Here is a 16,434-nt window from a genome sequence, read left to right on the forward strand (position 1 = left end):
CTGCAATTTATCTTCAGCTAGAGGCCACTGTTTGATCCATATTGGCTTCTCAGTTAGCCATTTTAAAGGTAGGGCTGTTGGTACCTCTAAAGGTTTGGTATTTGCTATATGTTCTTGTACAGCCTGAATGGCTGGTGACCTTTTTCCATAATACCTCATCATATCTTTCCTAGAATTATGAGTGCTGGGATTAAAAGCATGCAGCACCACTGCCTGGCCGGCCTTGAATTCACAGAGATCCGCCTGCCTCCCAAGTGCTGGGATTAAAGGCGTATGCCACCACCGCCCGGGTCGGCCTCAGAGATCGTCCTGCCTCTCTGGATATTATGGGCCTGAAGGCCTAGTGTATCTCAGACTCGACACTGGGGCCTTAGTCACGAACTAAACAAAAAACGGCGTACAGGGAACCATAAACCCAGAATCCAGGGGTAGAGAAGTGTAACCAGGAAGCCTTGTATGCCTCCACGTGACAGAGTCACCCTGAGGGGTTGCAGCTTCTGCAACCGGCAACCGTGTGCTCTGGTTCACACCACTTAAGAACTGTACTTGCAAGGGAGATTTAAAAACGACTCAGAAAAGAGTAAACCACGCAGGCAGAGACTACGCGGGCCTGTGGAGTTTAAATCCACGTGGGGAAGCAGATGATAGGGTGCGTGGGGACTTGAAGTCAATCTGAGGTGTCTAAAAAAATATAAAGAACTGCAGCAAGAAAAGCCAGTGCGTGATAATTTATATTAAACTGCTGGCTCCACGCACAAGTCACAGGCCACATGGCCGCCGCAAGGCACAGGCCACACAGCCGCCACAAGGCACAGGCCACACGGCCGCCACAAGGCACAGGCTGCGGCTAAGGAAGGGAAGGCTTGTGCCAATCCGAACTAGAGCAGGGGAAGGAGAGGTCCTAAAAGCCAAACATTCGGGCGCCAGATGAAGGCGTAAGTCACGAACAAGGCCACACCAGTTTGGAGTTATGATTAATAGGGTGTTATTTATTTAAAGGGGAAAAAACTTACGGACAACAGCCGTCCCAGGCAACAGCCATCTGCACAACCAGGAAGGGAGTCTAGTCTCCGGCGGAGCAGGAAGTGAAGAGAGTGAGCAGAGGAAATAGCCGCTTTTTTAAAGGGAGAGAGGCCACGCCCCAATGGGCTGGTATCACAGCAACTATTGGTTGGAGGGGCGGAAGGACCTCCCGCAACAGGCAGAGACCAGAGAAACAGAGAAACAGCTATGGAGAACATAAGGGCGAGCAACTGGCCTTGCCGTCTACCAAAGCCAACAGAAGTTGGGGTGGGACTAAAGAGTTGTCAGGGAATGGAGAGAGAGAGAGAGAGAGAGAGAGAGAGAGAGAGAGAGAGAGAGGAGAGAGAGGAGGGGTGGGGGAAGCTCATGGTCGTGAATGAACAAACAAAGAAAAGTGGAAGAGGAGGGAAAGAACGGGAGCGCCATACTTGAAAAAAATTTAGGCTTTGGAGCTTTATTTGCTTTATATTAAATTGCTGCAATTTAAAAAGGTTTTTAAGTGCCCACGGAAGGACATTTGAAATCTGCTAGGAATTGCAAGGAACCCACTTTAAATGCATGTCTGTGACATGAGCCCATTACAGTGCGTCCACTGGAACGGCACTGAGTCAGGAAACCAGGGTACACGAGAAGTTGACTGGGAACATATTCCATCACCCCCCCCCCAATTTCATCTCAGCAGGAGGCCTGGCCTCTGATGTGTAAAGGCTTCTGGCATTGCCTTGCCTTCAACAAAAGCCCCAAAAGCAAATGGGTCACCCCAAAATCCTACCCTCTTGCAGTTTAAAAGGGGAACTCACCAAGTGAAGCCGAACTTGCCTGGCGGAGCGCGTGCTCAGGAAGGCCCATTTTCCAGCATGGCCCTGGACTCCAGGCCCTGGGGCCTGGGCCCGCAGGAAAAATTAAGGCCTCTCGGTGGGACCTCCATCATGTCAGGAAGAAATCCTAAGACGGGCGGCTCCACTGGCACAAAGAAATACAATTAGGTCAGATCAACCAAATTAAAATGCCCATCGTTTTATTAAATACTCTGCTCTCGGGTGGTTGAGCACATGGCAGGGATACAGGAAAGCAGGAAGCACATGCAAACCCAGAACCATGTATTCCTCCTCTGGGAACCCACTTAAATACCCTGTGGGAGTGGTATGCTGGGATTTGGAGTCCAGACCAATGCAACTCCCGGGCCAGGGGGCTGGGATAGATACCAGGGGCTGGGATAGATACCAGGGGCTGGGGGTATGCTCCCAAAGTAACAGTTACTAATCTTTCCCATGTGTCTACTAGCCATTTGACTATGATCATTTTTGTAAAGTGTTTTCCCAAATAATCTTTGTAGTTTTTAAAACTGGTTTTTAATGTGATTGAATAGTTTATTGAGAGTTCATGAATGCATGTTATATTATATCAAACAATTCTTTGGCATCTACTAATAATGATTCTATGACTTTTCTCTTTAGCCTGTTGTTGCAATGAGTCTCTGAGTGTCCAACCAGCCCTGTATCCCTGAGATAAATTCTACTTGTCATGGTTTACTACCCTTTTATAAGTTTGTGAATTTGATTGGCTAATAATTTGATGAACTTTTAATCCTTGGCCTTCTAACTGGGATTTACATGCCACATTACGATGTCCAGAACCATGCAGGTATAGGGAACTGAACCCAAAACTTTGTGTCGGCTAAGCAAGCGCTCTACCTAAGTCCTCAGCTCTGGAAACTCCATGGACTCAGTGATAGTGCCATTTCCAAATGTGACATAATATATTTAATTCCTTCCTTCCTTCCTTCCTTCCTTCCTTCCTTTCTTTCTTTCTTTCTTTCTTTCTTTCTTTCTTTCTTTCTTTCTTTCTTTCTTTCTTTCAGATTTCTGCCTCCTCCCTGCCACCGCCTCCCATTTCCCTCCCCCTCCCCCGATCAAGTCCCCCTCCCTCGTCAGCCTGAAAAGGAATCAGGGTTCCCTGCCCTGTGGGAAGTCCAAGGACCACCCACCTCCATCCAGGTCTACTAAGGTGAGCATCCAAATGGCCTAAGCTCCCACAAAGCCAGTATGTGCAGTAGGATCAAAAACCCATTGCCATTGTTCTTGAGTTCTCAGTAGTCCTCATTGTCCGCTATGTTCAGCGAGACAGGTTTTATCCCAAGATTTTTCAGACCCAGGACAGCTGGCCTTGGTGAGTTCCCAATAGAACATACCCATTGTCTCAGTGTGTGGGTGCACCCCTCGCGGTCCTGAGTTCATTGGTCATGCTCTTTCTCCTTCTGCTCCTGATTTGGACCTTAGGATTTCAGTCCGGTGCTCCAATGTGGGTCTCTGTCTCTGTCTCCTTTCATCGCTTGATGAAGGTTATTATCCAGGAGGATGCCTATATGTCTTTCTTTGGGTTCACCTTCTCATTTAGCTTCTCTAGGATCACAAATTATAGGCTCAATGTCCTTTATTTATGGCTAGAAACCAATTATGAGTGAGTAAATCCCATGTTCCTCTTTTTGGGTCTGGCTTACCTCACTCAGGATAGTGTTTTCTATTTCTGTCCATTTGCATGCAAAATTCAAGAAATCATTGTTTTTTTACTGCAAATCAAGACAACTTTAAGATATCATCAACTGAAGAATGGATAAAAAATGTTGCACATCCATCCAACTACTAACCAGGCCCAACCTTGCTTAACTTCTGAGAACAAATGAGATCGGGTATGTTTAGCATAGTTAATGCGACCTCCTAATTGAGAAACTTCAGTAAAGCAGAGGACACAGTCAATAAGACAAAAAAAAGCAGTCTAATAAATGGGAAAAACTTCACCAACCCCATATTAGACAGAGGACTGATCTCCAAAATATATAAAGATCTTAAGAAATTAGACATCAAATATCAAATAATTCAATTAAAAAACGGGGTACAGATCTAAACAGAGAATTCTCGACAGAAGAATTTGAAATGACTGAAAGACATGATGTAAGAAAATGTTCAATATCCTTAGCCATCAGGGAAATGCAAATCAAAACGATTCTGAGATACTGTCTTACACCTGTCAGAATGGCTAAAATCAGAAACACCAATGATAGCCTTTGCTGAAGAGGTTGTGGAGTAAGGGGTACACTCATCCATTGCTGGTGGGAATGCAAACTTTTGCAACCACTTTGGAAAGCAGTGTGGTGGTTTCTCAGGAAATTCGGGATCAACCTACCATTGAACCCAGCAATACCACTCTAGGGAATATACCCAAGAGATGCCCTATCATACAATAAAAGTATATGCTCAACTATGTTCATAGCAGCATTGTTTGTAATAGCAAGAACCTGGAAACAACCTAGATGTTGAGCAGAGATATAAAGGGGAAGAGCATTGGTCCTGCCTCAAAGCAATGTGCTAGACTTTGTAGACTCCTCATGGAAAGCCTTACCCTCTCTGAGGAGTGGAATGGGTTCCCCAAAGCCAGAACAAGCGGTAGGAATAAATTGTGGTCTCACTGCCAGCGACTCCACAGTCTGTCCCAGCCATACAACTGTTACCCACATGCAGAAGACCTAGTTTGGTCCTATGCTGGTTCCCTTGCTCTCTAGCCGGAGTTGGAAGCCTTTTATTAGCTCAGGTAAGCGGTTTCAATGGATGTCCCCATCACGGCCTTGACTTCTTTGTTCATATTCTCACTCTTCCCTCTCTTTGATTGGACTTTTGAACTTAGTCCAATGCTCCACTGTGGTTCTCTGCATTTGCTTCCATCAGTTGATAGAATAAGGTTCTATGGTGACATTTAAGATAGTCATCAGTCTGACTACAGGGCAAGGCCAGTTCAGGCACCCTTTCCACTATTGCTTAGAGTATTAGCTGGGGTCATCCTTGTGGATTCCTGGGAATTTCTCTAGTGCCAGGTTTCTTGCTAGTCCCATAATGGCTTCCTCAATCAAGATATCTCTTTCCTTCCCCCATCTTGACCATCCCTTTCCCTCTAGTTCTCCTCTGCCCGCCTCTTTTTTTCCTCCTTCTCTCCTGCCGCATTGCTTTCTCTCCTTCATCCCCACACTCCGAATTTTTTTCAGGATATCTTGTCTATTTCCCCTTCCCTGGGAGATCTATGTATGCTTCTTTTAGGGCTCTCCTTGTTACTTAGTTTCTCTGGGGTTGTGAACCTTATCCTTTGCTTTACAGCTAGTATCCACTTATGTGAGTACATACCATACTCATCTTTCTGGGTCTGGGTTACCTCGCTCAGGATGGTTTCTTCTAGTTTCATCCATGTGCACGCAAATTTCAAGATGTCTTTCTTTTTCCTGGTGAGTAGTACTCTATCATGTAAATGCACTACATTTTCTATATCCATTCTTTGGTTGAGGGGCATCTAGGTTGTTTCCAGGTTCTGGTTATTACAAACAATGCTACTATAAACATAGTTGAACAAATGTTTTTGTGGTATGGTTGAGCATTCTTTGGGTATATGCCCAAGAGTGGTATTGCTGAATCTTATGATAGGTTGATTCCCAATTTTCTGAGAAACTGCCATACTGATTTCCAGAGTGGCTGTACAAATTTACATTCCAACCAGCAATGGAGCTGTGTTCCTCTTACTCCACATCCTCTACAGCATAAGGTATTATTGGTGTTTTTGATTTTAGTCATTCTGACAGGTGTAAGATGGTGTCTCAGAATCGTTTTGATTTGCATTTCCCTGATGGCTAAGGATATTGAACATTTTCTTATGTGTCTTTCAGTCATTTCAAATTCTTCTATTGAGAATTCTCTGTTTAGATCTGTACCTTATTTTTTAATTGAATTATTTGATATTTTGATGTCTAATTTCTTGAGTTCTTTATATATTTTGGAGATCAGTCCTCTGTCTAATATGGGGTTGGTGAAGTTTTTCCCATTTATTAGACTGCTTTTTTTTTTTTTTTGTCTTATTGACTGTGTCCTCTGCTTTACTGAAGTTTCTCAATTAGGAGGTCGCATTAACCATGCTGAACATACCCGATCTCATCTGTTCTCAGAAGTTAAGCAAGGTTGGGCCTGGTTAGTAGTTGGATGGATGTACAACATTTTTTTTAAATCCATTCTTCAGTTGATGAGCATTTAGGGCATTTCCAGTTTCTAGCTATTGTAAATAAAACTGCTATGAACAGAGTTGTGCAAATGTCCTTGTGTTATGGTAGAGTAATCTTTGGGTTAGAGTAATGCCCAGGAGAGGTATAGCTGGATCTTGAGGTAGGTCAATTCCTAATTTTCTGAGGAATCACCATATTGATTTCCATACTGGCTGTACAAGTTTATGTTCCGATTAGCAATGAATAAGTGTTGCCTTATTCCATATCCTTGTCAGCATGAGCTGACACACTTTTATATTGTATCTTATGCATCCTGACAGGTCTGAAATAGAATCTCAAAGTAGTTTTAATTTGTATTTTCTTGATGGCTAAGGATGTTGAATATTTCTGTGTTTCTTAACAATTTGAGATTCCTCTGTTGAGAATTCTGTTTAGATCTATACCTCATTTTTAATGAATTATTTGGTTTGTTGTTATCTAGTTTCTTGCATTCTTTACATATTTTGGACATTAGCCTTCTGTCAGATATGAAGTTTGTAAAAATCTTTTTGCATCTACAGGCTGCTATTTTGTCCTAGGGATAGTGTCATTTGCCTTACAGAAGCTTGTCAGTTTCATTAGGTTCCATTTATTGATTGTTTATCTTAGTGCTTATGCTATAAGTGTCCTATTCAGGAAAATATTTCTGTACCAGTACAATCAAAGCTATTCCCCACTATCTCTTCTACTAGGTTTAGTGTGTCTGGATTTATGCTGAGACCTTTAATCTACTTGAACTTGAGTTTTGTTTAGGGTCATAATGCATGAGCTGACTGTTGTGAGTGCTCATGCAGAGAGGCCCAGACAGCAACTGCAGCAGAATCAGCTGGCATGACTTCTCTGACCCTGTGATCATGCCACACATTGACGCATCAAATATTGGTTAAATTTCAGCCCGGTGTCTGCACCTTAATCAACTGCTATTTCAGCCAACAATTATTAATCCAGAAATACCGGCCTACTTTGCAGCAGCCATTAGGGTGGCAGCCTGGCAGAAATTCTGTTCCTGTGGGCACTGGCTCCCTCACTGCCACTAAATGTAGCTTTAACTAAGTCTCTACATTCTGTTTATAAATCAGAGTCAAGATTCAAAGGCTGGTTTGAAAACCTCATAGCTCAGAGAGTCTGGGTCACAAATGGATAACCTCTCCTTGCTGGTGTTTCCAAAGCCCAGTCCTTCTGCTCTTCCAAAACAAACAAACAAAACAAAAGTAGCTGTGCCACTCCAATACCTCCCTATCTTTATCCCTCCCGGATGCCCTCTAAAGCTCTATGATTACTTTTTGTCAACTTGTTGGTAACTCAGTCTCTTGAACTATGGTTAATTTTATTGAATCAATGCAGATGCAAACTTCAGGTTCAAAGGGTGATTGAATATCCCCCAATTATCCATCTGGAGAAAGGAGTTTAATCAAGTCAGCTCATGCATTATGCCTACTAGGCAAGGGGTTGGAAGAAGACAGGCAGAGCTACTCTACAAACTATTTGACAAAATAAGGTTGCTCATAAAAGGGAAATAATGGATTAGGATGTAACAAATCTATTTTTAAAAGATGTTGAGAAAGATGTTGACATATGATGATACAACTTCTAATTACTATTTTATAATCATTTAAATATTTAAAACTCTTATTTAAATATTTTCTAGAGTCAAGATGCTCATGTATGGATTGGAATCAAATGACACAGAGGGGTTCATTACCCATGACAGAAGGTACTATTCTTCTTTATCTTTGGCCAGCACTGAGGGAATAGAGAGTTCACCTTGCTTAGAAACAGTTTTACCTAATGCTTGGGCTTCTGGAGAGACTTAGGAGAAGTGGAGGAACCTGGTGATGTGAGAGTTATGTCAGGAGGGATCTGAACGATGGTCTCTGCACCTTTGCTGTCTTAGGGTAAGAAAGGCTATGGGATGAGCACCCTCCCAAGTCTGTGCTAAAGAACCCTTCATCATCTAATTAGATGACCTTTATTTGATGTGACTTGTGAGGACATGAGGACCCCAAAGAGGCAAGCACCACTGAAATGGTGTAGTTGAGATGGTTAATACAATGCTTATCAGAGTCAAGGCTCATTCACAGCGACTTCTGCTCCTGTTAAAGTGGTGACATCACTGACTCTTTTGTCACAGGTGGCTATAACAGATAATTTGTTGAGTAATCACCACTCAGCAAAGTTGTATCCATCATGGACTCTAAGTCAGTACACAGTCAGTGGGAAGTTTTGTAGTGCAAGATGCATGTAACCCACAGGCCTTGAATTTTCACATTAGAAGGTGAATAATATATTTAATTCTTATAGATTGAACATATAGAAACAAGAATTGTGACAAAATTCGAGTATTTCTGGAATACATTCATAAGTCAAGCAATGCTCTTGTGTAGCTTCATATACCCTGCTGTGGACAGACTTAACACAGGTTTCCTTTTCCTGTTCTTTGTGTCTGTGTCCAGTTAGCACTACACTGCTTGTACAGATGGGTGCAAACGCTGTGCTGTGCTGCCCTGCTCTTCCAATGACAAAAGCACTTTATGTATCTTGGGTCATAGCCCCCAGAGGGCAGCCTCCCTGCAGAATATCATACAGAGTAGATACAAAGGAGATCAATGAAACCAATTGTATGGGCAGGAGAATCACCTGGGCCTCCACACCTGACCAGCGTCCTGACCTTCAGATCGATGCAGTGGCCCTCGGTCATGAAGGGCTTTATTCATGTGAAATAGCAACACTTCAGGGGAATTTCCTAAGGAGACATGACCTCCATGTGCTAGGTAAGTGACATGGTCACATATCGTGCTATTTCATGCCTTTGTAGATAGAAACAGACGCCTTTGTCATTTGTGACCAGACTGAATCATTTTTCCCTTCCATCTCCACAGTGCCTCCAGCAGTAACCCTGCTTCCAGGGGAAAACAGAACTGCAGTTTGTGAGGCAATTGCAGGCAAGCCGGCTGCGCAGATCTTTTGGAGTCCAGATGGGAATCACATCACTAAGCAGGAATCACACAGCAATGGCACCGTGACTGTCAGGAGCACATACCACTGGGAGCAGAACAATGTGTCTGCTGTGTTCTGCTTTGTCTTCCATCCGACTGGCAACCAGACTCTGTCCATAGAACTGAATCAAGGTCAGTATCACCCCTTTTTAAAGAATAAATACTTGATATTTAACTTATTCTTTCACTAAAGAGAAGTATTCTAATTTCACTCTGTTTGTGACAAATACTGTGGCCAAAGCTACCTAGAGGAGGGGAGAGGAAAGTCAAGACTACTCAAGCAGAAACCATGGAGCTGCTTACGAGCTCCTCGGATCTGTGCTACTATCTCACCTGCCCAGGGAGTGGGGCCGCCCTTATTGTCCTGGCCTTTTGGGAAGATCTAGGCTGTGTCAAGTAGATAGTTAATGCTAACTAGGACAAGATATCCACTTCAGACACCAGTAACAAGTTTTCAGTTATCTACCACCTGCGATTCTTATCAGCTAGCTATACATTCAGGATGTTTTCATAATCTATGTATCACGGTCATTGTCAGTGATTTGGTAGAATGATTCACAGAACTGAGGATGCATTTTGCTTTATCTACCTCCCCTTTCTTTCTTTCTTTCTTTCTTTCTTTCTTTCTTTCTTTCTTTCTTTCTTTCTTTCTTTCTTTCTTTCTTTCCCTCCCGACTATCTGTCCCTCCACCTGCTTCTCTGCCTGTTTCTCTCTTCCCCCCCTCTCTCTGCGTCTCTGTCCCTCTTACCCTTCCTTTTTTCCTTTTATGCTCCTTTTCCCTTAACAGAAATCCTTTCACATAAGCTGTGTGGCATGGTGTCTTCCTCATGCCATGCACTGAAAAATGAGGAATTAGGGACAGTTCACGGTTTTTTGAAGAGAGAGAAAGTCAGCTAGCTTTAAGGCTGTTGTTCTTCATAGGCTCCATCAGGAGATTAATGGGCAACATAAATTGAAAGCCCGCGTGTTATAAAAAGAGGTTGGGTCACAAAGCTGGGCATGGATCTGGTAGGAGTTAGGAGGAGGAGTTGTAGGTGAATATGATCAAGACATTGTATGAAATTCTCAAAAGTCGAAAATTAGCACGGGATGCCCTACAGACAGAGGACTCAGAAGTATAAGCTGGATTTGCCCCAAGAACTGCCTCCCTGAACTAGCTTTCATAGTCACCGAAGTGCTGTGCAAGGTGCCCCAAAAGGGAAGCAATTGGTGGTGCCAAGTGTCTATGAAGATACCACAGCAATGACCAGCAAGGCTGGTCCATAAGGTTCAATAGTGGTAACCACATCATGGCAACAACAAAAGCTGTCCAATTTATTCAAGGCCCACTCAATAGGAGGAAGATCATGCCTGGTACTGGAAACCTAGCCAGCTACTCAAGGTTAGTGAGGTCATTAATCTTAGAGAAAATGTACTACATCCCTAAGTTGAACCAGAGTAATGCTTATCTGAATTAAAAATACTCTTATGCCTACCAATAAGTGTGGCTCTTAACCCTTACCAAAGAAGTTTTTCTTTGTAATACATAAAATCCATTGTAGAATGTCACAAATGGTCAAAATTCAGAGAACAGTGATCATAGAATGTCCAGTTCCCAAGGATACATATACAACACAATTCCTATACCTAATGTTCGGGGAATATTATAGAAGAGGGGAAAAACATTAAAAGAGCCATAGGACAAGGAAATCTACTACATGATTCTCTCTCCTTACCTTATTGAATAGAACAACAGTAGCACAGACACTAGGATCAACAATTAATAAAAGGGACCTCCTGAAATTGCAAAGTTTCTGTAAGGCAAATGATAATGTAAATAAGACAAAACAGTGACCTACAGAATGAGAAAAGATCTTCATCAACACCACATCTGACAGAGACCTGATCTCCAAAATATATAAAGAACTCAAGAAACTAGACATCAACAAACCAAATAAACCATTTTTAAAAATGGGGGAGAGGCCTAAACTGAAAATTCTCAACAAAAGAATCTCAAATTACCGAGAGACACCTAAGGATATGCTTCATATCCTTAGTTGTAGAGAAGTCCAAGTCAAACTGACTCTGAAATTCCATCTTACACCTGTCAGAATAGCGAAGATTACAAACAAAAATGACTACTTATGCTGGGGAAGTTGTGGACAAGGGGAACACCCTTTCATTACTGATAGGAGTGCAAACTTATGCAGCCACTTTGGGAATCAATTTGTCAGTTTCTCAGAAAACTGGGAATTAATGTACTTCAACATCCAGCTGTATCACTCCTGGGCATATAGCCAAAGGATGCTCAATCATGCCACAATGATAGTTGCTCAACTATTTTCGTATCAGCATTATTTGTAATAGCCAGAATCTAGAAACAACCTAGATGCCTCTCAACCAAATAATGGATAAAAAAAATATGATACATTTAGACAACATTTAGATAACATTAGAGTGTTATCTGTTAAAAACAATGAGGAAGAGGAAATTTGAAGGCAAATGAATGGAACTAGAAAAACATCATCCTGAGAGAGGCAATCCACACCTAGGAAAACAAACAAGATATGTACTCACTCATAAGTGGATGTATAATTTACTGTAAAATAAAGGATAACCAAGCTAAAATCCACAGACCCAGAGAGGCTAGGTAACAAGGAAGACAAGGTGAGACACATGGATATCCCTGGGAAATAGAAGATATATCGTGGATGGACTGGGGGTACGTGGGCATGGGCACTTAAGGAGTTGGTTTGGAGAGTGGTTGAAGTTTGAGAGGACTGAAAGAGAATACTGGAAAGGGTGGCTTTTGGGGACCAGGCAGAAAACTGATGCAAGGGTAACTCTCACGAATCTACAAGGGTGATCCCAGCTGAGACTCCTAGCAATAGTGGATACATAGCCTGAACTGGTTATATCCTATGATCAGGTTGGTGACTATCCCAATTGTTATCAGAGAGCCTTCATCCAGTAACTCGATGGAAACAGATATAGAGATCACTAGCCAAACATTAGGCTGGGCACCAGGAATTCTTTTTTTTTTTTTTTTTTGTGAAATTTAATTATATGCCAGGAATTCTTTTGCACAATGGCAGGAAGGATTGCAGGAGTCAGAAAGTTCAAGGACATCAAAGAAAACCCACAGACGCATGTAACCTGGCTTATAGAAACTCACAGAGTCTGAACCAACAACCAGGGAGACTGCATGGGACTGATTTAATATTTGACCATTGTGTTGCTTGGTCTATATGCTCAGCTCTGAACACTGGGAGCATGACTGTCCCTAACACTTTGGCAGGCTAGGAGGAATCGATTCCTCTCACTGGATTGCTTTGTCCAGCCTAAATACAAGGAGGAAATCTTAGTGTAATGTTAACTTGATATATGATGCTTTGATGATACCCACAGGAAGCCTGCCCCTTTCTGAACAGAAACAGAGGATGAATGGATTCAGTGGAGGTAGAGAGAAGCTGGGGAGTAGGGAATGGGAGGAAAGTAGGGAAGGGTAACAGTGATGGGTATGTAAAATGAATGAATGAATGAATAGATAAAAACATTTTAAAATAAGTTTGTATCTCCTGGAAATGACAAGAAAGCTTCACCCAGTAAACCATCATCAATAGGTATACAAGGATGGGAGGGGTAAAATCTCATGGGTCCTCACCCTTTGAGGTAGTTTGAATGTAATCGGATCCCATAATTTCACAGAGAACAGCACTGCAAGGTGTGGCTATGCTGGAGTGAGTATGGTTTTCTTAGAGGAAGTATCTCACTGTGGAGGTGGGCTTTGAGGTTTCCTATGCCCAGAAACCATCTACTGAGGCCGCTGACTTACGGTTGCCTGCAAGATGCAGGACTCTCAGCCCAGCACATCGGCCTGCATGCTGCCATGCTCCCTGTCTTGACGTAAAATGGCCTAAACCTCTGAAACCATAAACAAGCCACTCCAATTAAATGGTGTCTTTATAAGAGTTGCCATGCTCAGTTTGTCTCTTCATAGCAGTGAAAACCCCAAGACATCCCTAGACTAAGAATTACGTCTAACTAAGGGTTACTGAGAAGGGGGTGAAGTAGTCTTCTCCAGAGATGGCCCCCTAATTGGTTATTCAATATTAAGTGTCCAGTTCTGAAAGCATGCACATTCAAGCTACACTAAATAAACAAAGCATAATTAACAAAGCAGATTGCATTTGCATATTTTATAAAAATGGGCAACTAAATCAATTCATAAGAAGAGGCTAGGAATTTAAGAGGAAGCATTGAAAGGTTCGAGTAAGGAGTAGGAATGGGTAGAAAAAATGCAATCATATTTTTATAAAAATGAATATAAGTTTGCATGAAACCTTCCTTATATAACTGGGGAGTATTAACAATACTTAGTGTGCATCTATTCACTGTAAAATATTTGTCAGTGCCTATTAAGCACGAAAGGTGGACTAGGTTACTAAATTAGATCATGAAATAATGATATCTGAATATCATTTAATTTGAATTATAATTGATAAGGTTTTCTGGTTTGGGTATTCCCTAAAACATTAGGAGTACTGTAAGTGATTTTACAGCTGTTTGTCTTAATTCTTGATGAGGACCATTATTGAACTGACTTGTCCTTTGCCCTTGCCTGTAGTTACAGGTGTCACCAGCACACTGCGTTCCCTGCTGATCATTCTCTACGTGAAACTTTCCCTTCTGGGGATTATTCTGCTTATTGTAGGATCTGCTTTCTTCCAGAAGAGAAATTATTTCAGGTAGGAATAGAAACTGAAATGTTAAGACTCCTTAGATGAAAACATTGTCAAAAGTTTGAGCTCACAGTGGACTGGGAAAGTATGTTATATGACCCCATCATGGTTGTTCCTTCAGCTCTTCTACAGCACAGGCTTTCTCTAAATAATGAAGCCCAGGCTTAGGTACCCACAGTGCTGGCAAAGTTCTGCCTTGCTGAAGATCTGAGAAGGGACTTAGCCTGGCCTTCTCTTTCAGGAACCAGTGATAGAAATGAAGTTGCTGGAACTTTATGAATTTATTTACAAGTTTCTTGACTCCTGTGGGTTTCTGTTTATTCTTGCTTAATTGTATTTTATAATATTTTTTGTTTATTTCTAGAAAATGAAAATCTAGATTTCTGCAGCTCATTAGTCTGATGACACAGTACAAGAAGACAGCCATTTGCCATTACCTTTCTCACTGACATCCAGCTTACCTGCTCCTGATGTCTTCATGGTTGTTAGAAGTTGTATGTCAGCCTGTAGCCATGCAGTATGAATCTACAGATAAAAGCCTGGGTCTTACCACCATACATGCTATGAATGTCCATCTACTATCACCTTTCCCCAATTCTCAAACCAAAGAAGAAGAAGGCTTAGCAAATGGTGAGCAACCATACTGGATAGATTTCTGTCACCCACATCCTCCAGGTTAGCTTCTATCAACTTCCTATTCCTAGCACATTTAAAAAAGAAAGAAAAGAGGGCAAGAAACAAGCCAAACTAAGGCCGAGCATTTATAAGTAATAAGACTCCATGTGACTTACTTGGGAGCTGGGTGGTTGGCTCAAAAATGCAAAAAGCAAAAACATAAAATTAAAACCTACTAAATACAAGGAATAGTGCTAATATCAAAATTAATGCCCAGTTTAATAGTAGGAAATCAGTATGTGTCAAGCAGTAAATAAGTCATAATTGTCACTCAAATACATCTAGGGAATGAGCTCTTTTTTTATCTCCTTTTCCATTACAGCATATTCAAGTTCAAGTCAGGACATAAAGTGTTAAGAGATCTAGTACTCTAATTCTGCAACAGACCAGGACATACAGGGGCAGAGATTACAAGTGCCTTGGTTCATTGTCTCTCTTCCCTGTTCTACTTATGGAAGACACTTCTCTTCATGACTGAATCTTCACCCCACCTCTCTTGTCATGTTTCTAGTAGATCTCAAAGTTCTTTGCATAAGCACTTTATGGTCAGTCTTCATTCACCCCAAGTAGTCATTTCTGGCCAATAAAAAGATACATGAATGGCAGTTTTTCAGTTTTGAGTTTGGGTCTCAAAAGGTCCTGAGTGTTTCTACTTTTCATTCTGTGGGAATATGGATGACCTACCTGCTGGAGGATGAGAAGAGAACACAGCTGACCCATGCCAGTCAAGCCTTTCCTCTCTCTGTTGAATCAGCTCAAGGATCCAAGAGTGAGCTTTCCCTCAGACCCTTGAGCAAACTCAATCAAAATCATCAGACATGATGATCCGTACTAACCCTGACAAATGAACAGTCATTGCCATAAAGTTCCTATGTTTGCTTATCAGGTAGCACAATTGTAGCATAAAGTAACTAACACATTGCTCAGTAATACAAGTCTAGTTATATAAAGATAGACACAGCTAATAGCTTCTTTCAGTTTCCTTTGGATCTGATCCTGACCTGGCAAATGATATGTGTGACATTTTCAGAACAGCCCTTTATGGAAAGAAAAGGTTTTTATTTTGCTTTCTAGCATTATCTGTGAAACTGCAGTACTGGTGTGAAAACTGGAGGTCCCAGAGTTACTTGATCCATGGATTATGCTGAGGATGAAAGCTACTAATTGAGGGAAATAAACCAGAACAATGGAATAACTTGGGCCTGATGACCATAAATTTGTCCCACCATTCCTAGAGCTATCTTAGTGTAATAGAGAATAAACCATATTTATCAAAGTACTGTTATTTGGATTTTTACTTTGCACATAGCTGAGATTAATTCTAATTGAAATAAATACTTAATTGGTAATTTGGAAGTTTATTACAATTAAAATTGGTTGTGTTTTACTCATGTTCATCTTCTGGTTAATTTTTGTTCTTCCCTTAAATGTAATTCTCTTAGTGTTCCTATTGCTGGGAAGAGATACCATGACCATGACCAATCATATAAAGTATAACATTTAGTTGTGGTGGTTTGCTTACAGTTTCAGAATTTTAGTTCATTTTCATCATTGTGGGCAAGGTGGATGCAGGCAGATGTGGTGCAGGAATAGTAGCTGAGAGTTCTACATCTTGTAGACAACAGGAAGTCAACTGACACTGAACAAAGCTCAAGTAAAAGGGATCTCAAAGCCTGCCCCACAGTCACACACTTCCTCCAACAAAGCCATACCTACCTCAACAGTGCTACAGCTCTTAATACTGCCAGGCTCTTTGGAGTTATGGTGGGCAATTTCATTCAAAATCTACTCCCTGACCCCAACAACAATACGATAGTGCAAAATTCATTAGGCCAAATTCAAAGACCCCATAGTTTTTGAAAAAAGTACACAGTCTCAATGATGTTTGAAGTCCAATGTTCAAAACATTTTTTTGAGGTTCATGCAATCTTTTAACTGCAATTA

At 41.6% G+C, this 16,434-nt stretch overlaps 1 protein-coding gene across 2 annotated transcripts in view; it reads left to right on the plus strand.

The window, feature by feature from the left end:
* LOC126505763 (cell surface glycoprotein CD200 receptor 2-like) overlaps positions 1–15,794 on the plus strand; it is a 24,194-nt gene extending 8,400 nt beyond the window's left edge. The window contains exons 1-6 of one of the 2 annotated variants that reach the window (XM_050149008.1): positions 7,049–7,136; positions 7,746–7,811; positions 8,551–8,868; positions 8,977–9,225; positions 13,701–13,821; positions 14,180–15,794. In XM_050149008.1, the coding sequence (XP_050004965.1) occupies positions 7,763–7,811; positions 8,551–8,868; positions 8,977–9,225; positions 13,701–13,821; positions 14,180–14,186 (744 nt within the window). In that variant the 5' untranslated portion in view covers positions 7,049–7,136; positions 7,746–7,762 and the 3' untranslated portion in view covers positions 14,187–15,794. Of the gene's footprint in view, positions 1–7,048; positions 7,137–7,745; positions 7,812–8,550; positions 8,869–8,976; positions 9,226–13,700; positions 13,822–14,179 lie in introns of those variants that run through there. The other variant, XM_050149007.1, reaches the window with a different exon arrangement.
* Positions 15,795–16,434: the final 640 nt, after the last annotated feature.

The sequence above is a fragment of the Alexandromys fortis genome, unplaced genomic scaffold (assembly GCF_014885135.2).
Source record: "Alexandromys fortis isolate MF-2015 unplaced genomic scaffold, M_Fortis_MF-2015_v1.1 scaffold_4, whole genome shotgun sequence".
Lineage (NCBI taxonomy): Eukaryota > Metazoa > Chordata > Mammalia > Rodentia > Cricetidae > Alexandromys > Alexandromys fortis.